Below are 24,443 nucleotides of genomic sequence, written 5' to 3'. Positions count from 1 at the left end.
AGGTTAATGTGAAAAACAGAAAAGAAAAAAGGACCCAAGGTCACTTGATGGTTATGTGAAGAGAATGGAATTTACTGTGAGTTAGTGACAGGAAGGGATCTACATGTTTGAGTCAAACAGATTTGTTTTTTTAATGCCAGCTGGTAGCCTCTCCATTAGTACCCAGCCATCAGTCATTTTTTGGTGCAAGGACATACCCTCCCAACAAAACTGAAACTCCCCCCACAAAAGATTGCTGAATTCACAGTTGTTGCCCAAACCTCTGCATCAAGTATTTGCCCTGGTATGAAAAATACCATGATTTTCATTTCTTATCATTGTAGATTTAGTTTACTTGAAACACAAATAGGTTTCATCCTAGTCACACTCCTTTTTCAAATTATGGCACTATCACAAATTGTCATTTGCCATATTCTCAAACAACTGACTATAATTTGAAAGGGACAAATAATCTCTTCATGGAAGAACCAAAGAATACTCTTAAGGCAATACCATGATGTCAGGCAGCATGCAGTGCACTGCTACTCGAGGAGAAAATGTGTTGCACACTTAGCATCTGACTTCCTACTTGAATTAACATGTAAAAATCTAATACCCTACACTGAGAAAGTAATCAACATATGATGTTGATATAGATAAGAAAAGATATTACAAACAACATATGTAATATTTTTCATGAGGAAGCCTTGCTTTGACAAAGAAGTAATTTTCTCATTATTAATAATTAGAAGCAAAAATATCCCTCTCATACAAATTTAGATAATAAAGACTATTTATTTTTATTACATTTAGGAATCACTATATTTTGTGTAATCGATGTTATAAAAACAAACTTTATATTGCTTAAAAATTACACACAATTTCTGTGCTACATGGATATTCTAATGAAATAAGTATTTCCAGATAGCATAGCCTTTTAGCGTCATCTCATTAAACAGTGAACTAGGTCTCTTAAATTTAAGTAAAATTTATTTTTATACTACATATTTTAAAATACATGATAGCAATTGTATTTAATGTAAATATCTAGTGAATTATATAGTAACTGCTGGGAACAGTACATAATTAAAAAGAAAATTACGGACCATATTCTATACCTAAATCACTTGGTCCTTCCACTGATATTTAGGTTCTTCATATTGTCAAGCATGGTGCCTCATATATCATACAGCTTTAATAATCTTTATCCATCTGATTAGCCACAAAAGAATAAACATACCTTGTACCATATCTGTATAAAATACTTAGAAATTAAAAATTGAGAAAGAAATGACTTAAATTTAACCAAATATTTTATATATTTAAAAATTATCTTACTTGCCATTCCAATAAAATTGTCAGTGCAAAATATTTGTAATTCAATAGACTTACCTGAACACAATTTGAAAAATTTATGAGTAGGCCGGGCACGGTGGCTCAAGCCTGTAATCCCAGCACTTTGGGAGGCCGAGATGGGTGGATCACGAGGTCAGGAGATCGAGACCATCCTGGCTAACATGGTGAAACCCCGTCTCTACTAAAAATACAAAAAACTAGCCGGGCGAGGTGGCGGGCGCCTGTAGTCCCAGCTACTCGGGAGGCTGAGGCAGGAGAGTGGTGTGAACCCGGGAGGCGGAGCTTGCAGTGAGCTGAAATCCGGCCACTGCACTCCAGCCTGGGCGGCAGAGTGAGACTCCGTCTCAAAAAAAAAAAAAAAAAATTTATGAGTAAATGTACACACATGTGCATACATATACCATATCATGTATATATCCATAGGTATGTATACTATATTTACATGAATCTTATATAGATGTCATGAGTATGTAAAAGTGGTCCAAAACCAATGTGTCACCAAAATCTGCATTTTCCATACCTGATTTAAATGATTTTGAAACCATAATTGGTTATAAGTTTTTACATGTGTATATACATACATGTTTATATATTATATATATATCTGTATGTGTGTACCCCTATATATACACATGGGTATATATCCAATGCTAACTGTCTTAGATTTTCAAAATCATTTAGGTCAACCTGGGAAAAATCTACTGTGATGCTGTATTCAGATATGGCTAGCTGTTACATTCTACTTACTGATACATCTTACTATGTTATTTTATTGTTAATAAGATAGAATCAACTTTAAAATGCACTGTCAATTACAGGGAAATGATATATGTTAAACAGTCACATTGCTTATAAGTTCCATCCTAATTTCAGAAATATTAAAATGTGAGAAAATACGTATTTATATTGAAACAGTATAATCATAGTATAAGGTATTTCAAAATAAGACATACCCAATAGTAAGAAACTCACTAAAGAAAATAATATGTGGGATTTTTTAAACAGATAATCGGAGCTAACTATTTAATTGATAATGGTTCAAATTAGGACTTGCACTCTGTACACCAGTAGCCTCTATATGTTAAATCAAGCAGGAAATTGTGTGTGCACACACAAACACACACACACAGAATAAATGTATCATGGTTTATTATTTTTCATAAATCATGACCATAGAAATTACAAATTATTCACAGTAGAGTTAATTCCAAGTAAGCCAGAAATGATTCTGCATATATGAGGCATAAGTTTCCGTGACAAATAAGAACAAGTATATAAAATCCTACAGATATATGACCCATAACACATTACAGAGCAGTGATTTCCCAGAGGAAAATGTAAAACTCATGTACGTAGTAACAGTTCTATTTTTGTTCTCTTCGATAACTCAAATCTATTCATGCTGCACATTTACTTTTATATAAAAATATATTTTAGTTATCTGGGCTATTTCATCTGTGACAACAAGATTCTTATTTATTTTAAATGGAAGTATCCTATTTTACTCTTATGCATTTTCTTTATGATTCTTCAGTCGCCTTGACCATTTTTAAAAGTATATGATATCTTTCATTCCTGCATCAGATAACTTCACGTTTTTAATCTTAAAAATCCACATAAATAGGAAGAGTTACTCAGGAATTTCATTTAATGAACTGGATTATATTTCTCTCTCTAAGAACTAAGCTCCATATATTTGATATGCTGAAATATTCATATTATAAGCAAATAATCTTGAAAGAAGTGGTTAGTTTTATTTTTTATTTTGATTACCTTTATTAAAGAGATAAAAGGTAATATTTGCTCCAGGAATTTTCACTGAAGCAGAAATAAATGTAAGTAGAACTGTAGGGATGGAAATAGAAGTGGCAAAGATGGTTCTAATGCATGGAGAGGAGGGGGAAAATGTAAAGATGCAGTTAATAAAAAAATAATACCTAGGCCTTTTATTTTTCTTAGCTCTGGGCTCTAATCTCAGCTGAGATCAGAAAGGAATTAGTTTGATGTGCTCAAACAAATATACATTCTATCTGTTCACCAAACAAGAATGGCAGAAGCTTTTATCCTCCAGAGAATTAAACAGCATGAATTAGTAATTAGGATATTAAACCAAGATCAAGACTGAAGGTTCCTGAAATCTGGCTACTTTTTAGGACAAGGTTTTATCTTATTGAAAAAAAAATGGGAAATATCTCTAGACTTTGACATCTGATTACATTTTAGGCTCCCCTTTGTCTGTAACATGTATGTTTCCCTTCTTCTCACCATAGTCATGCTTGCTTTTTCCCTCACCTTTAGAACTTGCTTCTTTAATTGGCAAGGGACTCCCTTCCTCATGGATACAGGTGGTTCCTTCAAACTAGCATCATCCTTTGATGCTTTTTAGACCCTCATAGGAACCACAGATTTTTCCTGGGAATTGTCTAAACTCATCTAAATTTTAGATACATGGACCAAACTACAGACATTAATATTTTAAGGAATTTTATGGTAAAATAAATATTAAGAAGTTATGGGTAAGAATAGCCAGAATGGCTTATCTAGATAATTCTCTTCTGCAATGGTTATTGAAACATGGTGTGTGGATTAACAGTCCAGCATCATAAAGGAACTTGTAAGAAATGCAGATTCCAGGACCTATCCCAGATCTACTGGATGAGAATCTTGGGTGGCAGGGGGTTGACTAGTTAAAGAAGTGGGTGGTGATTTTCATGAATGCTAAAGTTTGAGAATCACTCTTGTTCTATCGTATCCTAACCAAATAATAGGATAATTAACACTAATAATAACAATAATAATAGTGTTTCTCAATTCTAAAAACACAACTTTTTCCAGTTAGGGAAAGCAACTTTCTGGCTGTTCCAATAAATCTTTTATCATTTTCAGAACCATGTAGGCTACTATTTATCTGAATCTTCTAGTAAAGAATTAAGCAGTTTCATCCCAGGATTTAAAACTGTCTCACTGATCTCACTATATGAGAATGGGGTCATTAGCGGAATAATGTAGGGACACCTGGGCCACAGGGCCACAGATACAACCATGGAGGTTAGTCAGGTCAGCACTTCAGTCTCTAAATCTTTCCCCTAAAGTTGTCTATCTTTTCTCTGTCATATAACTGACTTTTCTCATGTCATTTTTCCCCAGATACCTTTATCAATGAATGTGTCAACCTTTCTGGCATACGACCAGCCCACAATAAGTTACTGTGGGGTGCATCATGAACTTCTCTCCCATAAGTCCTTTGAAACGAATGCACAGGAAGATACGATGGAAACACACCTAGAGACTGAGCTGGACCTGAGCACAATCACAACAGCTGGCCGAATCAGTGACCATAAACAGCAGCTAGCTTAACTGAGATCACTGGTAGCCAGGGGTTGCTACCAAACTTTGTAACCTCAAGGACAAAATGAGGAAGATGTGTTCATTGTGGACTCTAAAAACAAAGCAAAACACAAAATTCCCTGTTCAAGTAAACAAAAAATCCAAGATTGATTCATGAAATAAAGAAGACATTAATTGTTTTAAGTCTACACTTTGTAATTAGCTAAGTTGTGCAGTATTTTTTGACTTAAACAGAGTATGACCCTGAAAAATAAAAGAATCTTTTTTTCAAAACTCATCCTACCTACCTGTAAAAACTGTACAAAGCTAATGTATTTTTCATATTGTAAAATTTCAATTGTAGAAACAACTGGTATGTACAGTACCATAATTTAATTACATTTTACTTTAAAAACTTTACACATTTCAGTTTCTAAAATTTTAAATTAACAAAAATTATTTCTTGTGTTATTCAGAGTTACTCAGTTTTGTAGGGACTGTTTTGTTACTGCTTTTGTGCCCAGAAACCTTGACTCTAAAATTCTGTGCTGTGCGAAACATGCACGATTTTTATTATGCTTACTGCGTAGAATTTTATCTACTTGTTCCAGAAATAATACATTAACCAAAAAGGATTTAATTGTTCAGACTTGTAAGAGGTTCTTCAATTACATAGACAGGTTTTTCTTAAAAATGAAAAAACAAAAAATCAAAGTTTTTTTAACAGTTCTCAGACTTAACTGTTGCCTTGAATTACAGCCTAGTTTCTAAGCAGTGAAATGTAATGATAAAGAGGGATATTTTAACATATTTCCGAATGAATGACTCATTATTTCATTCTTTTGAGTAACCATTGTTAAGGGTTGGGGGGAAGCATGGACAAAACATCACTGGAAAAAAAGGCTGTAACCACAGCAACAGACTTTGTGATACAGTTAAAAGGTGCAGCTACCAGTGACAAATAAAAACTTTTGTTACATCTCATTATTTTCAGGCCAAGGTGGGAGTATAGTGCATAATAATTGTACAGTAGCAATTTTTCTCCTAATTAACCCATAGCCGTTTGCCTAAAAGTAACCATCAGTCAGTGCAAAATGTGCCTGGTTCTTAAAACAACTTTTTATTTAGAACCATGAGACCAGTATTTTGGAAACATTTCAAAGGAAACATATGAATTTTTTTTTGCATTGTGCACTATATCATTTCTCTCCTGAGGAAGAATTTTAAACATGTACAGCTCATTCAATATTGATATGAGCCACGGTGCAGAACTTTATCACTTGAGTAGACTGTAAACATCCTTAGTATGTTCTAAATTGTTTATATTGCTATCCATAATGGGAGTCACCTCCAAATTATCAAAGAAATAACTCAGAGTAATTTGACACCAGCCCAGATCACATACTGATTATACGATTGTATTATAAAGTTAACTCAAATCAAATTAAGAAAACCTGAGTTTTGAGAAGCCGAAATAATCAACTTGTTTGTGCTGTTTGCTTGACATAGGTTATTGTTTGAAAATATTGTTACTTTATCAATAGTAATCATGCATTCTTGTGTTTTTTTTTAATGGAAAACTGCAAGTTTCAATTACTGTTGCACTAGAAGTGCTTTTATGTTGTCATTTTATATTCATGCCATCAAAAGTAGATTGACATATCAATCTAACAGGGGTCAATCAAAACAATGAAGAAAAGAATAACTGAAAACAATGTCAAACTTTTAAATTTTTATCTCTTCCAAAGAAATTATATCTATAAAATCTAGTTTATGCAGGTTTGTCACAGCAAATTTAAAAGCAGCTTCAAGAAGAATGAACTCAGAAACTGTGGAGCAAAGCTTTGTTGAAAATATATAAAGTCAGAAAGATAAAAAGATGTAAATGTTGGAAGAAGCAAATTCTATTACTAATTCAAATGAAACTAAATGTCAAACACAGTACTTGTGTCAACTATTTAGCATCCCAGATTTTGTAACATATTTTGCATAAATTATTTGCTATTCAAAAATTTTTGTCATTTTAAATCTAATTTTAATCTTTATGTTTTCCATTTTCTAATTTCCTTGCACTGTATTATTCTTAGAGTGTTCTTAATTTTCTACATTGAAATTTGGCTTTACGTCGTTAGCAAATTTATAAAGGGTTATAAAGCTATGATTTGTGAGTCTAAAATCAAATGCAAAATTTTATTTATTATGTAAACCAAAATGTCATTTGCAAGCTTTCTCATTAGAAGTTGTCCTTGCAAAGATAGAAAAGGAAGAATTAATTTGTGTAAACAAGCACAAATTAACATATTTGTTAATAAATAGGTTTATCTACTAATAAACCTATTTCTAGAAACATTCAAATTGATAATGATTTTTAGAAATGTTAAGGTTCCAAGGAGTCTTACAAGTGTATGCCCTTGATTTCCTGAAGGAAACCACTTTTTTTCTTAAATATTTTACGTTCATCTAAAGTGAAACACTATAAATAGAAGCAATCCTTGGAACCACAGCTCTGTGCAACGAAGGCCCTAAGCTACACCAAATAAGCCAGGAATTTTGAGACTTCTCATCTTTAAATTCAACCAAAAGGGTATTTAACAAGACAAAAATGCTGGATTATTATTATTATTTTTGCTTAATTTTTATTCTGCCATGTCCAGGTTAAGGGTGAGGGTGGTGACAATCTGATAGAAAGATTGTGTCTGGAGTCTTTATCACATATTTCCAATTTATTTCAGGTTTTGTCAAAACTTGCATTTCTAATCTATCTTTTCCAGCATTCGATAATCTTCCATTTCCTCCTTCTACCCCCCATTCCTATGTCTCCCTTCCTGTCTATTCCTCACCGATTTAAACAACTGAAATGTTTACTTATGCTTGGTGTTGAAAAAGGGAGAGGTTGACCCAGCATAGTTACAATAACAACCAGCAGCTGCAGCAAACCATAAAGTTATGCAGTGTTTTGAAGTTTACAAATCACATTTTACATAAATTATCTCATTTTGTCTTCATAACAACCCTATGAAGACACATTAATCTCAAAGAAGTTGAGCCCTCACCCTAAAATACAGGGCTAATAATTGGTGCAGCTGAATTATTCTCAAAATTTACAGGCTGTTAGTCTTTCCACTATACTAAAAGCTTTCTTTCTCTGATCAGAGCCAGAGAACTTCCAGAGATAACGGACATATATATATGTATTTTTTTTTGACATGTTGTTTAGTAATCCCTACTTTAATTCCATTCTCCATCTGTAAAATATTAGCTAACTGAATTATTTCTGTGTTCTACTATGGGCTCTCACATTAAAACTCTGTTAAAAAGTTTAACAAGTCACATATTTCTTAACATACAAGTTTGTTTGTAAATGTGCAGAACAGATGCTCCCAAGATGTAGATGCATGTAGGCCCCAAGGTACAGACATAAAATCAAGGAAGCACAAGGAAAGAAACCCCAAGGAAAAACCTAAAGACCTTCTAAATTGAGAATGCATAAGTATAAAAGAGATCCATAGTACAGGGTTGAACACATGCTCAATACTTTGTCAACTGAACACATGTTCAATTCGGAGCTAATTGGGAAGACATATAAAATTCTTTTTCTTTTTTGCTTTTGGCAAGATTTCTTCTTAAACCATGAATTTTTTTTAACTTGTAATAATAGAGAACAATTTTCTCTATTCTCCTTATAAGAAAAATAAAATATAATTTATCCAAATTGATGTATAGAACCTAAAACATATGCTAACTTGCAAATAATATATTTTACTGATCAACTCATTTTTGTCAAGTCTCTATTTCTAGTCCCTCCTGAATGTTTTAGAAAACCATGAAACTATACAGATTTTTAATACAAATTACATTTTTACAAGGAAAGAAAACATTTCCAAATTTAACACTCAAGACTAATCACATAATTTCCTAATTTGAACTCAGATCTCTCTGACTCCATAGACTGCTTAGAAATAGTAAAATCTTTTTGCAAAAATATTTTCTAAAATAAAACTATTGTATATGAGAGTAAAAATATATTTGTTTTTGATTGTTCCTGACTGGAAGACAGATATCATCTCTCAAACTAAACATTCAAAATAAGAAACTGAATGCATGAAAACCAATACCTGATGTGAATTGTTGTTATTAAGCTGTATGAAAGAAATGCAGATGTTCTGGGTATGTCAGAGCATGCAAAAGAAGAGGTTATGGGACTGGCAAGTATTTGGTCTCAGGAGAAAAGGTGAAAAATTTCCAGAATAGATACAGTAACATCTTATATTGGCACAGCTCTTAACAGTTTATAATGCTGGGTAATATAACAATCTCCTAATTCATCAAAAAATCTCAAGGTGCAGATGAATTGGTCTTGCAATAAGCAAGAGCTTCCAACTCCCCTCATGACCTTCCTAATTTTCCCCAACTGTCCCTAAATAGGGAGGTGCCAAGTGCAAAGGTCCCAGGAGCAATGCTTTCAAAATTCTGATTTGTCCCAAAGGTAGGGTACCTGGACAATCAAAATTGGGCTTCATTTTATCATCAATATTAATGAGAAAGAAACGTTTGAAAATTTAAAACCAAGCAAACACACACACACATCAAAGTGGTGGTGGGTCTTTTTTGAAGGTCTCTCACAACTTGTATTATAGTTTTATTGTGAGATGGGAGGCAACTTATATTTAATTTCTTTAGGGTAAAATTCATGTTTTAAAAGGTCCACTGTTGATTTTTTTATTCTATGAAGGACAGTGATCTTACAGCAGCAGAGTGCCTCAGCCATCTAGGACTTAGGCTACTACGTTTCTTCCTCCTAGCTCTCATTTATAAATTTGTGTTATATGATATTTGTCATTCTGAAAAGGTGAGTGAAAATTTGTTTTGTGTAAATCAAATAATATTTCAAATGTATCAAGAGACCTTGTGATAAAGGAACCTTGAAATTGTTTTCTAATCTAAAATGTTACCCACTAATTTATCTTCTTAAAATTGATTTCCATATGCCTTGTGTTATTATAATGCAGCACACTTGTACTGCATGGTTTAAAGGTTCTGCAAGAAAGTCTTTGCCTCAGCCTATAGGAAATGGCGGTCTGACTCCAGGTTTTGAGTTGGTCGATATGAGCAGTTTCAGTCATTTCCACTTACTGACTTGGATAATGTGGAAAATAGTAGTAAGACAACATGGATGGATAAAGTTGACAAATAATTTTATTTGTTTAAACTTTGCCACCTATTATATCCTTGAAGTTACTAGTAAGAGGTCAAGATGACTCCAAATCCCTTGTGTCAATACTAGATTTACTGAATCAGAATCACTGGGATGGATCCCAAAATATTCATTAAGACATGACTGAGGTGATACTAATGCATGCTAAGTTTTGAAAAATATTGCTCAAATGAATTTACTTTTCCCAAGTCATTCAGTTGCTTTCTATTCTAATATAAAATTGTGAATTCTTGTGCTTTCCCATATCAATGTGAATCTAGTTTTCTAAGCCTGATTGAACATTTTTCTTGACTGAGGAAAGCATACCAAAAGACAACTATACATAAAATGCTCAGGTTGCTTCCTGACAGACTGTTGTTTATAGATTTTATTCCCCATTAACTCTTTCAAGAGGCATATCTGAAAACAGTCTTAAGGCAGCTGGGTTAGTTACTTGTCAGTTGCACCCATGAATATAACAACTGAAAAGCTGGATGTGGGGAGAGAGGCAGGAAGTCATTTATGATGTATCAGGCACTATGCCCTCCTTGTCTCATTTTTAAAGCATTTTAGCAAAGAAGTATAACCACTATTTTAAAGAAAGGAAAATAAGGCGCATAGTAATTAAATAACTTGCCAAGGCTCACACAGTGGAGTTGGAGATTCAGATTTAGATTTGTTAGGCTCTAAGGATGTGCTCCTACCCCCCATAGCACATTTTCAAAAGTGAGAAGAGATTATAATCAATATAACGAGGCTTATATATTTTAATGGGGGGGTGTTGAACACAGCAGAAAAAGAATTTGCCTTTCTATTTCCAAACAGAAAAATTATCTTACACTGTGTAGAGACTTCCTTCAATATCCTAAACCAGCAGCCTAATGGAAAAAAACACCCAATATCTTCTTTAAGTTTTATACATGGTTTCCTAAAAAGAGTAGACATTTGAAAAAAAAATTCTTCAAAACATAAATACCCCTGAATATTGATGTCATATTTTTATTTCCAATCACCTTAGCTCTTTATAAATTTACAGCCAAAATATGATAAAGAAATATCAATAATATAACCTTCAACTGGCCAAAAGGAAAAGAGGGGAGGTTGCAAATTTTAGCCAAAACTATATGGTCAATAAAGTCACCAACTGCAAATGACAAAGTGGAGAAAAACACCAATCATCTACAGTCACAAACTGTAACTGGCAATGATACGACTTGGGCTACAGAACATTTCCTGTGAATTATTTTAAATGGCAATACTCCTTATAGGAGTATTATAACTTACACAGATGATATGGGATCTGGAAGCATATTACATCAAAGGAGGCTGAAAGATAACCTTTATAACAAGGCAGGGTCTACTTGTCCTACTCAGAATGTAATAGGTAGTTTAAATATAAAATAAATATCATTTCCTTGTTTCATTACTATGTGGAGATGGACAAATAAAATTATTTGTTGAAATTTATTTTTAAACTCACATCTTGAAAAACATCTTCCTCAGTCTCAGCTATTCACAAATGATTCTTAAATAGTCTCTCGACTCCATTAGTGCCTCAGAGGCTTTTTATTAAACCACTGAGTTATCTCTTCTATCTCTCCCTGAACTCCACAAGTGCAAGTAATCTCATTGGTTTAATTACATTAGCATTTTACTCCATCACAGGATCTGAACATGTAGCATCCATGAAAAACATACTTCCATAATATATACAGCATTCAAGAGCCATAAAGCACTCTGTAAGTCACGCCTCCTACTAAAAATGATCACATCTATAACTGTGATAAAAATTAGGCTATAAGTTTAAAGCAATAAATTCAGCAAAGAAAGAAATTCTTTAGCACCCTGGATCTCATATCATTGTGTCTTCTCATCTGGCACCATTACCACCATACAGAAATGTTATCTGAAATATGTAGAATAATTCTGATTGCGGACAACAAAGATGTTCCTGGTATCTGGGTTGAAGATGTGGTGAAAGGCAACAAAGAAGACAAAAATTACACATACCAAGGTAAGTGAAGGGAATGTGATTTATTATTAAATAATATGCAAGTAATTTTAAAAACTAAGACCCATTATTAAAATTTACAATAACATTTATGCCAACAAGTGTCATCATAAAGGCTAACGTGGATATTGGAGATATAAGAGAAATGTGGTATTTGTGATGGCAATACATATTAGATAATAGATAGATAGATAGATAGATAGATAGATGGAATTAATTCTACCAAAAGAGAGACTATTAAGAATAAAAATTAGTCCAAGAACTATTTCTATTATTTCTCTAGAGAGAAACTGAATAGATAGAGAAAAAGATTTAAACTAAATGCTACATGATCTTTCCAAGGTCAAATTTGAAATAGTCCGAAACTATAAACTCTGAATTGCTGCTTCAACCATATGAGTAATTACATTAATTCACATACACCTAGTCAAAATCTGATGTTGAGAAATGAATTGTAATTTTAAATGTACTCCATCTGTCCTTGCTGTTTTATATCAATGATATATTTGCTTTCAATTACAGATCCATAAATACAATGCCCTAAACAGTCTGATGAAAATGTGGTGAAAGATTGGTCACCGCTGTTTCTCTGTTCTATCATAAGGCAATTATCAGAGTGGAATGACCACCACAGTGGGGAGCTGGAAATATTATCTTTAAAGTCGTCTCTACAGGTCTTATTTTACATAAATTTATAAAATAAGAAAAGTATTGCCTTGAGGCAAAAGCCTGAAAGCCCGTACCAGCTCTAGTCTGACTACACTTAACATCAGAGAGGTCTAGGGAAAGACGCTGAACATCTCTGAACTTACATGCTATCTGGAGAAAAGCTTGAGATCCTTGTGATGTCAACATTTTTTTGCCTTTGGATGCGATGGAAACTTAAGTTCAGTGTATTGGACATCCTTCAAAACTCCCTGCCAGTTTCCTCTTTAACAAACTTCAAATCTGAGTTTCTTGAGCCAACATTGGCTTTAACACACTGCTATTTAACAATGAACCCTCGTTACACTTCATCATTTTGTGGAAGAATTACATAATTGGAGTTGTAGCCCTTATCAGCTTTTCCCTTGCCTTTGGATCCAGTTATGGGATAAAACATGTGAACTTGATGTGGCACATTGGTACTACCACAGGTGGATTGGAAGAAGAGTTTCTAACATACAAACATTTTATGTAATATAAAACTGAAATGCAGTTTGGGGCCACTTCTTTTTAACTTAATAATCTGATATAATTTTCAGATAACTGCATGCTTTCCTGCCACTGATAATATAAATATTATTGTCTGTAATGAAAACATGGTTTTGTTGTCATATACTTTTGCTTTCTGAGGACAGAGTTCAGACAACTGATTGTGTTCTGTAATTACCACAAAGAATGACTATTTATTTTCAGAAAGAACGGCTTAGTGCCAAGCACTTTAAGACAACATAACGGCCGGGCGCGGTGGCTCAAGCCTGTAATCCCAGCACTTTGGGAGGCCGAGACGGGCGGATCACGAGGTCAGGAGATCGAGACCATCCTGGCTAACACGGTGAAACCCCGTCTCTACTAAAATATACAAAAAAATTAGCCGGGCGAGATGGCGGGCGCCTGTAGTCCCAGCTACTCGGGAGGCTGAGGCGAGAGAATGGCGTAAACCCGGGAGGCGGAGCTTGCAGTGAGCTGAGATCCGGCCACTGCACTCCAGCCTGGGCGACAGAGCGAGACTCCGTCTCAAAAAAAAAAAAAAAAAAAAAAAAAAAGACAACATAACAACTAACACTTATTGAATGTTTACTTTTCTAAGCATTTTATGTGTATTCATTCAGTCAGTCAACATTAATATGACAAACAATTAATAATAATCCTATGAAGTAGATACTGTTGTTTTTCCCTGAGGAAGATAAGAAACTGATGCACAGAGCAATTATATAACATATAGCTAGTAAACTGTGCAACAAGGATTCAAATCCGGTTGACTGATCTATTGAAAAACTGACCCCTCTAACTGCTCATTTAAGGACCACTCTATGGACCCCAATGTTAAGTTCTACCTGTTTAAGGCTATCACTGAGACATTTTTTTTTCAATATAATTGATGTGTTTTTTACATACTTAATATATGCCTATTGGAAGGTAAGAAAATTTTAGAGATACATGAGTGTATGATACAGTCCCTGTCCCCAATGGACTTACAGTCTTAGCAAAGAGAAAAGACATCCATATTCAACAGAAATAAAATTCAAGAACTAAGTTTAATACCTGCAATTGTAAACAGCAGTTAGGATAAGACAAAATCAAAGTTAATAAGGTTGTTGGGAATATCTCAAGGCAAAAGTGATAAATGACATAGAACTTAAAACTAGCAGAATTCAGACAGGCAAGACAAAGATGGGAGGGCAGTGAAGGGAGAATATTGTATTTTTATTTGCTGACATCTATTATTCCAATAGGATTTGTTAGATTCATGCTTCTCTGGAAGAGAAAGACCAGGCTAAATTTTTGTCCTGATTGCCTAAAAGTTCAGAGCCAAATTTTACTCTCGCCACAATAAATATCTTGGCCTTTCTAGGCAGGAAAAAATATTTCCCAAATTTTTCTGAACTCTTATTCTCTTCACATTTCTATTTTTTCTTATTTGGGGTGGGGGAAAAGCATATTAATCCTTTGTTTAAAATGTTATGTCAGTTTCAATAAAATGTTCATAAACCATTTTGAAGACTGATCCAGGAAATGGCATTAATTTCAAATAATTATGTGAATTAAATCAAACAACTTTTTAAAAGCTAGTAATTGTAACATCCTCTGTCAAACTACTGTTTGGCACAAATGAAAACATGTCCTTTAGATTGATTGACTTTCTTTTTTTCAACCATTTTAGTCTTTATGTCAGTACTGGTGAATATTAACCAGAATTTTTATTTCAAAGAGTAAAAATAAAACTCATTTTTGATTGCTATATTTTACAAACAAACTACAGTAGATTATTATTAAAGACGATGATCAAAATCATTTAGTTGACATTGAGATAGCCAGGTGTGAGGGGTCCCTGACAAAACTCCAACCAGTCTGCACACCGGGAATGTGCACTTGGGTGGACTCACACACAGGTTCTAGTCCATCTGCAGCAAGGAAGAGCCTGGCCCCTCCTCTTCCTGTGTGAAACCTGGGATTCAAGTGGCTAAGCAGGAAGTGCTCTGGCAGGGACTCTGGCCTTGCGGAGAATCGCTGTTTCCCCCTTTTCTTTCTTTTCAACCAATAAAACCCTGTCTTACTCACCATTCAAATTGTCTGTGAACCTGAATTTTCGTGGCCATGGGACAAGAGGCCTATCTTTAGCTGAAATAAGGAAAAGTCCTGCAACAATAGCAAACAGACCAGTACTAGAATGTACATTTACTTAGAATTATTTTTCACTAGAGTGAAGTATTTTTAGTTTATGAATGCACTGACATTTAGGAATATGCAGAATTATTTCTGCCTTGAAAGTACAAATAATTGTCAGTAAAGTTGTCATTTAAAAAATACAGTCAAATATATATATTTCTAATCTGAAACATGATGCATAAGAAGCTACTTTAGTTTTTTGAATTTTTCAAGTGGAAAAATATTCTCTTCATCAAACTCTGCTCATCACTTGGACTATTAATTTACAGTTATCTCTGTGTTTATTTGGGAGGTACAATTTTCATTCCTGAGTATTTGTTCAATGTGTCTTGTCTTCTATATATTTTACATTATATAATGATATTTTGATATTTTTAATTCTAATCAATAAAATAAGCATTTATTCATTTGTATTATGGTATTCCAGTTACTGTGATGTGAGACACAGTGATCGAATGCTTATAGTGAATAAATTATTGTGATTTAATGTGATATTTCTAAAAATGAAGTCTGTACATGATACTGTGAAATGATCGGGTTTACTGCAAATCAGAAAAGGCCTCACAGAGTAAATGCTATTTGAGAAACTTTAGGTTTGCCATTTATAAAACCCAGGTCTGTCCTACAGGCTCCACATCCAGCTCCTAACTAAAATTTAGAAGTCTTTAGATGTCTGTGGGTATTATCATCTGGAAAACTGGGACTCTAATAGTTTCTGAGTCTAGTATTCTCCCCATATAGCTACTCAGTTTTTTCTAGTCTATATGCCAAATAAAATTTTGAAAAAATTACCCCTTCCCACAATCTTTTCAAATTAATCCTCAGATGAAAAGGATTTAATTTAGCTATTCCATGATAAATAAAAAATATGCAATTTTATTGAATAAACTTAGAGTAATTAATAAATAAATGTAATGTACGGTCAGAAGTTTTCTGTTTTGTTTCATTTGTAAAATGTCCATTAAAATGCTACCTATGTGGGTTAAAAAGCCTATAAGACAATTCCAACTTCAGGAATATGTGAAAACATGTAGAAAGGGTATATTGTGCAATTTAAATTTTTATCATCGACAGGTTATGGCATAAGACTGATATGAAAATGAATGAGAATTAGGTTTCATGTAGACTCTTTTGTCTTTTGTTCTATTACTATAAAATGTTTCATTTAAAAGTAGGAAAGAATTAGTAAGATGGTGAATTTGCCTGATATACCAATAAGCACAGTTGTTTTGGAAGTTGCTTGGTACCATTGACTCTTTGCGTCTTTAAATAAGTATTTCTTTCCTTAATAAACACTTCTCTTTATGAGAATACCATTACTCTCAAAGGATTCCAATGTTTATTTTGTGCTCATGGCACTTTTTTATTTAAATTTTCAAGAATGCACTTCGCATTAAGATGAACCAAAGTAGTATTAGTGAATTCAGCAACCAGTTTAAGGCATAGTTCTCTGATCTTCCTACTTAAGAAAATGAAGGCTGGGCATGGTGGCTCACGCCCGTAATCCCAGCACTTTGGGAGTCAGAGGCGGGCAGATCACGAGGACAAGAGATCCAGACCATCCTGGCCAACATGGTGAAAACCTGTCTCTACTAAAAATACAAAAATTAGCCGGGCATGGTGGCGGGTGCCTATAGTCCCAGTTACTGGGGAGGCTGAGGCAGGAGAATGGCATGAACCCAGGAGGCAGAGCTTGCAGTAAGCCGAGATCACACCACTGCACTCCAGCCTGGGTGACAGAGTGAGACTCCGTCTCAAAAAAAAAAAAAAAAAAGAAAAAGAAAGAAAGAAAATGAATGTGTTTTAATTTTGGAATTTCAGAACATATCAGTATTAACTCGAAGAAAGTCATCATGAATAACGCTATTTTAATGAATGCCAAGGAAATTGTGCCTAATATTCTAAAATACTCTTGAGGATTATGAAAAGTGTGCAGCATGGCAAAGGCAGCCATAAGAATCCCCAATATATAAAATGTTTACTATATACAAATAATTATTTCTCAAAAATATAAATTTTCACTCTAGATAGTTTTCTACAGGGTGGTACATGCTATGTAGTAGTAAATGAGCCTGTAAAACTGAACTCATTAGACCACAACTACTTCTATTAAATATCTAAAACATCCTCAATGTGAATGTTTTGAATTTATCTTTTATATGTGAAGAGTCTATAATTTGTTAGTGACTATAAATTAAATTATAACAACCTTTAGATTTTTTAAGTTTCACAATTGTTCTGTATTCCAATTAAGAGGCTCAAAATCTAGTCTGGGAAACTCCACTTGGTTTACAAAAAAAAAATCAATATGCTTTTTATTTCATGGGGCTCTGGGACTGTTAAGATTAGCGTGAAATACTGACATTTACACTCCAGAGTGGACTAGAAGGGGAGCAGGATGGAATGATGATGGCAAGTAATTGGACAATTGGACAGTCTCCAGAAAGGCTTGAGAAATACCATTAAATCTCCATCTGCTGATTGAAAATTCCAGGTTCATAAGGTATACAATAGCTGAAATGCAAACCTTAGATGATCTCTACCTTTCTTTTCAAGTTTGTACCCCACCTACTTTGCAAGAACCTGTGACGATTTTTTACTTAAAACATCTGCATAATTAAACATTTTAGGCTAGTGATGACAAGATGACAGGCCATATTTTATTACTTTTGTTGAACTGCCCAGTGTTATAATTACTCAAAAAATCCTACCTTGAAAATATCTGTTATAATTTTAAAAAAGAAAATAAGGAAAAGGGAAGAAATAGACTAAAAATTAAATTAGGGTCTTACATTTATAATGAGATAGTTCTAAGGAGGGAAGACTTAACCTAAGTAAGTTTTCATTCCTTTGAATTAGTGGAATAAATACATCTCAAATTTCTCCATTCCATTAGGACAGATCACAGGTGAACTTGCTGAGGGAGTAAGCGAAGAACAGTTATCGTTTCAGGGTCCTAAATCAACCACAGGGAGAATAATATATTACTCTGCTTATTTTACCCTTCCTCTCGTCTTCACGTTTATGTCTTCTTCAGTATTTCCTTCTCAGTTTGAGTTTTATATAGCATATGACATACACAAAGTGCCAACACAATGTGAGTGACAAGACTGGAAGAGGAAAAGCTTACATTAATTTATCTTGAAAAATGAAATGTCCAATTATACAATATTATAGATTATAAGATTAAATTTCACTCAGTGCCAGACCTGATAACCAAACGTAGATTCCAAAGTAAGTCTTTCTTTTTTTCAATAGATTGAATATACCAGAGGTTAAGAAAATTCACATAAAGCCTAAACTCCTCTTTTAAAAAATCCTTTGACATTTTTCATAAAAACAGCTCTTTGCCTGTGGCTCAATTTAGGACTTTCACAAATCCTTTGAATAATGAAGGTCTTGGTTTTAAATGACTGTTTATGTGTGGTATTCTATGAAAGGTCCAGAAGCTTGTTAAGGACAATTGCTAAAAAATTAAAATATCTCAAGATTATTTTCGTGAAACCAATATGTGTTAGAAAGTTATCTATTGGAGTATATTCCATATACTTAACATAATATTATCATAATAGATGGCAAGATAAAAATAAATCCTCTACAGGATATTCCCATTTCTCTCCAGAGTCATGGTATCACAGACAACACACCAGTCTCCCCAGGATACCACTATAATTTAATACATGCAAAGTATCCATCTAATTTACCTGTCACTGATTAGGAAATTCCAATAGTAAGTTTCTCACCACAGTAAATCCTGAAGAACTAGCATTTAAGCTATTTCATTATGAAGTGAAAAAAATCATTTAGAAATAAAAGTACCAGTTAGTAACAAATTATGTACAAGTCACTCTAGCACAGTGTATTCCAATCACTTCAGTATTTTTAGCCTCCCAAAAAAAGTGTCAGAACTGAGGCATGAAAAGCTATTAAATGAATCATTCACATGTTGAATAGATGTTGCCATCAGTTTGTTCTCTCAATGGAAATAATGAACAACTGATTTAGTTATAACTGGTCGTGATGATAATACACCTTCATGTTCCACCCTTTTCAATATATTATGGTTATGTTATAACTGTCTTATTTTATACCTGATCTAAAATCATATGCTTCCATAAAAATGTCTTCTTTTCCAGGCTTTCCCTTAACTTTAATGTTCCTTTGGCTTGGGGTGTAATTAAAATGCTTTTACTGACTTGGTTCCCTTGTCTTTTTTTTCCTTTCAATTTTCTGTCTTTTTGCCTGGTAGAATTTATCCATATCTTAAGTGTATGTAACTAGAGCCTGAAATATGAATTTTAAGTAGCTGCAGAATACATTTATATAATCACTCTAAAGTGAATCTTGTCAGCACTTATTTAGTCAAGTTTACCTTGTTTTCCTTCTGAGACAGAGGTAAGCGGAATGGATAAAGTAAGATAATAGAAGCTGATCTGTATTTCAGAGAAAAAAAATCTTGGTCTTAAGAATCAAGGCAAGAAGACTTCATTTGTCTTTCTTTCTTTTTTTTATTCTAAATTTCAGAGCAGAGAGGAACATTTCCCTTGAATATTCCAATTCTAACACTGTAATTAATTTTACAGGGTTACATTCAATAATTTGTATGTTTTGCTGCATAACACTCTGTATATGCACTGGATTCTGCCCTCAATCTGCACTACAGGTTTACATAAGAAAAAGCCTTCAGGGATTTTCTTCTATATTTAATCAAAACTATTTTTGAGAAATACATCCATCACATTATGGAATATCATTTTTAAAAAAAACACGTGAGTAATGTACTTCAGAGCTAAGTCTAGAAAAAAGATTCCCTTGGGAAACGGTTATGCTTCATCCCCAGTGAATACTAGAGGCCTGTAACACATCCTATCTTCTCTATACCTTTGCTCAGAAACCCAAAACTGGGTTACATTCACTATCATGGTGACCATGTTAAAATTCCCATGGAGTGTCCCAGCTTTCTCCTTTGTAAATACTTTTTATATACTTTTTCTAATCCTATTTTGTTAATCCTACATCGTATATCTTTTATAATATGTTCTCTGAAATTATTTAGAGAGAAGTAAAAGGTAGAAATGAGGAAATAAACCAGAGATACTATTCTTTAAAAGAATTATTTTTATTCTTACTGAAATGGTGGCATTATCTTAACTTTAGGATGCTAATTTTTTTCTTCCTAACATCATGCCCACGTACCATTATCTCATCCTTGACTCATCTTTAAAATTTTAGTTCCTTTATTTGCAATTTACATATAAGATATGTGGAAAAACCCACAGATACACACTCACACAGCACGCTACTCTTCTCATGCTGTTGTTCAGACATAAAGACCACTAAGCAAAATAAGAGATACATTTCAAGACTTTCTCCACTAGTAGAAACATATTCTCAGGTGATCGATTAGAGTCCAACAAGGTTTATTTTCAAAAGAGTCAGCAAGGGTTAGAAATGAAGTTCTCAACAATTTTTGTTTTTAAGAGAAAGGGCCTTAGTCTGCCACCCAGGCTGGAGTACAGTGGTACAATCATAGCTTACTGGGCTGGGATTAGAGGGGCAGACAGGCAGTTCAGAAAAAGGGATTTAGACGACCAGAAAAGGTGGAAGAATAAATGTATGGACATAACTATCATGGTTTATTATCTACAAGGTAGAATTTGGCTAACTTTGCTAATAAAACAAGGTACAAATAATTTAATGACAACCTATAGACTTTTAGCTTACATCTAGAAAATACTTAAAAAGAATTTTTTCAGCCTGAGCAACATAGTGAGACCCCCATGTCTACAAAAAGGTTTTTTAACAATTAGCTGGGTAGATGGTGCACACCTGTAGTCCAAGCTACTCAGGTGGCTGAGGTGAGAGGATCACTGGAGCCCAGGAGTTTGAGGCTCCAGTGAGCTATGATCATACCACTGCAGCTCAGTCTGGGTGACAGGAGGAGAACACATACAAAAAAAAATGTCAAGAAAGATATTAGAAGCAAGAAAAGAAAAAAAATTAATGTATATCAAAATATTAAATTTGTTCCCAATTATTATATAATTCCTATGTCACAACTTTCTTTGAAAATTAAAGACTGAATTTGTACCAATGTACTACTTATATATCTATAATCAGTATATTTAATAAGTTAAAAGTTTGGAATATAAGGCCTCTACATTTACATTTTAAAAATATTCTTAGACAAGGTTCTGGATTATATTTCAATCCTGTTCAAAGAGTAAAATGGAGATGTAAAAACAGAGATGTCTCCTTAACAGAGAGAAATTAATTTACAAATCTAAGCAATATAAAAATATGAGTAAAAATCTAATTTAATTGATTTATTAATATTAAAGCTAGTCCATACAAAATGTATTTATTCTGGAGTCTCTGTAGATTTTTTCATTGTTTTTCGTGTTGCCATCAACTTTTGTTATACTATAAATATGGATGTAACTGTACCTACATAACTACCAGCACACACCTAAAATTAAATAAGAAATTTTAATCAGTAGTTCTTAATTTTTATCTAATCCTAAGTACTTAAAGATATAACACAGTATTAATAAATCACCGTGGTGATGGTTCTCAAAGGTGTGTGTGTGTGTGTGTGCGCGCGCGTGTGTGTGTGTGTGTGTGTGTAGCATGTGGGGAAGGTGTCCTGGAAAGGATACAACCTTCTGTGATTTTCCTCTGCTAAGAAGTAGCCATAAAGGGTATAATTCAATTACCTCTTTTCTTCAAAATCTCAGATCTTGGCTTGGGTCTGAAGCATGAGTCATGTAGAGTCTAATGCAGCTTTGGGTCAACCCTGATTAAGGAGATCCCAGGAAGAGTGTGGGAAAATTTAAATTTGGATACACCAGAAATGGGATTATGTATCTAAGAATCCGATACAGCCTGTCTTATCGTATGCCATTTGTGTCAGCTCAGAACCTCCACAGTTCTTTCACAAGCTCAGACCACATCTCTTGGAGCCACTTTGGTCCCTACACACCACAGATTCCATCTCTGGGCCAATATTTGACTAACTTCAAGATTATGTTAACACTAACTGTCTATGCCTCATGCAAAAGCCTCATGGAAGCAATTAATCTAACAACAGTGCAAACAAGACAACTATAATCACCCAGGTGATCATGAAAAGGACCATGAGGGAAATAAAAATGAGATAGATTCTGGAAGCATGCTGTAGACGTTATGTTTTTCAGTAACAGATTTACACCAACACTTTCAAAGAATTTTATGATAGGAAATGGTTAAGAGGGTGGGGAGAGGAGGGCAAAAGTTGGGTCTTCAGAACCTAGAAGCAGAAAGGGGCTCTCTTTTAGGTCAGAGCTGGTCTTTAGTTGTTTTGTAATAACATTTCGTCTGACACTTCCTAGGCCAAATGTTTAAATAGACACCTCTAAAGAAGTTTAACAATTTGATCCTCTCTGCTTGGCCATTTACATTATTTCTTTAACTTACATTTCAGCTCACTATTCCTATGTTTCATAGGTATTTGACAAAAAAATTTAAAGAGTTATTTTTTCTTTTTTTTTTTTTTTTTTCTTTAGCATGTTAAAGAACAATGAGCCAGATCCAACTAGATGAGTCAACTATTCCCCAGGCATAATTCCTGGGGTCATATCAACTGCATTTGTGACAGTGGTATAATAATTTACTGTAAATGTCTTAAATTACAGTATTTGAACATATGCCAGGAAATAATACTTTTCCCCAAAGCAGATGAATCACGAACCTGAAATACATAATGCACCTCAAAGGCATTTAAAATTCTAAGGAGTGACTTATTCAGATGATAGAATGTTGACCATTTGATTTGAGTGGTGACCTTCCAAAAGCAATGAATACCATTTCAATGATTTTGAAATGTTACTATCAAAAATCACTCATGGGTGGGAACTGAACAATGAGATCACTTGGACTCGGGAAGGGGAACATCACACACCGGGGCCTATCACGGGGAGGGGGGAGGGGGGAGGGACTGCATTGGGAGTTATACCTGATGTAAATGACGAGTTGATGGGTGCTGACGAGTTGATGGGTGCAGCACACCAACATGGCACAAGTATACATATGTAACAAACCTGCACGTTATGCACACGTACCCTAGAACTTAAAATATATATTAAAAAAAGATAAAAAATAAAAATAAAATATAAAGTAAGGTAAATATATAAAATAGGTAAATACAGAAGCTTCTCTAGTAATGCCTCCCTTGGGAGGTAGGCAGCCTGGGAACCAACTTCAATAAGAATCTTGGCTTCTCTGCCCTTAGTTTTTATAGAAGGGCCCTTCTCATATGTATAGAATTTTGCCTATACTCTCCAAAATAGCTCAGGTATCTATGAGGGAATTTGGTTGAATTTGAGAGTTTGAGAGCAAGTGATATTAGATAAAGTTTATATAAAGGTAACAGTCTACATCATAGAACAACTCAGTTTATTTAGAACAGCCAGTTCAAATAAATCTAAGGATCGTAGCACCTAACCATCTGGAAGTCAGTTTTGAAAAAAGAAATAATATATAATATATAAAATATGCTTTATGATTTTGTTTATGTGATGTACATAGACCTATAAGTAAAATAAAAACTAAAAATTCTATAGCCATTACTTAACATGTGTATACACACACATGTATATGCATATATATGTATATATTATTGAGTCTACTAAACGGTGTGCTTCTAGATTTACTCATGCATTCAATAATATTTATTGAGAACTTACTATGTTCAAGACACTATTAGAGATTTAAAAAATAAATTAGATATAGCTGATGGTCTAAAAGAGGCTTAAATGTGATTCATCTCAAAAGTATCAGAATAAATAAGACCAAAAATTTTTATTACTGGTAGTAAGAAACAAAGATGATGAAAATCTAAGCCAGGCTGCCGTGAGTTGAACAATAGATAAAAAGAGCCCTGGACCTGATCAGTTTGACCTTCATCAATGTCAGCTCACTTCTTTGGGATTCTGCTTCTTTGTCTGAAAAATAAGGGAAATTTAACCATGTGATCTTCAGAGTCTCTTCTGGCTCCAATATTTTAAAAAAAAAAAAAAAAAAAAAAAAAAAAAAAAAAAAAAAAAACTGTACACCATAAGTATGATTTAAACCAGAAAGTTCAAACCTCATTCTTTATTTGCGATAGCTTCACCGATGAATAGCAATGTTGGCCAACATTCCATCTCCTTTTCCCTTTCCTGCTCC

At 33.7% G+C, this 24,443-nt stretch overlaps 2 protein-coding genes across 3 annotated transcripts in view; one reads left to right on the top strand and one right to left on the bottom strand.

Annotated features, from left to right (window-relative positions):
- LRRTM3 (leucine rich repeat transmembrane neuronal 3) overlaps positions 1 to 8,436 on the top strand; it is a 176,387-nt gene extending 167,951 nt beyond the window's left edge. The window contains exon 3 of the mRNA XM_033209588.1: positions 4,483 to 8,436. Coding sequence (XP_033065479.1) covers positions 4,483 to 4,692 — 210 coding nt within the window. The 3' untranslated portion in view covers positions 4,693 to 8,436. The remainder of the gene's footprint in view (positions 1 to 4,482) is intronic.
- The window catches only part of CTNNA3 (catenin alpha 3), a 1,797,749-nt gene that overhangs the window by 1,188,228 nt on the left and 585,078 nt on the right, over positions 1 to 24,443 (bottom strand). The window lies entirely within an intron of this gene.

The sequence above is a fragment of the Trachypithecus francoisi genome, unplaced genomic scaffold (assembly GCF_009764315.1).
Source record: "Trachypithecus francoisi isolate TF-2019V2 unplaced genomic scaffold, Tfra_2.0 Lachesis_group9, whole genome shotgun sequence".
NCBI classification, from domain to species: Eukaryota; Metazoa; Chordata; class Mammalia; order Primates; family Cercopithecidae; genus Trachypithecus; species Trachypithecus francoisi.
Note: the sequence above shows the minus strand (reverse complement) of the source record. Positions and strands in the feature narration are given on the sequence as shown.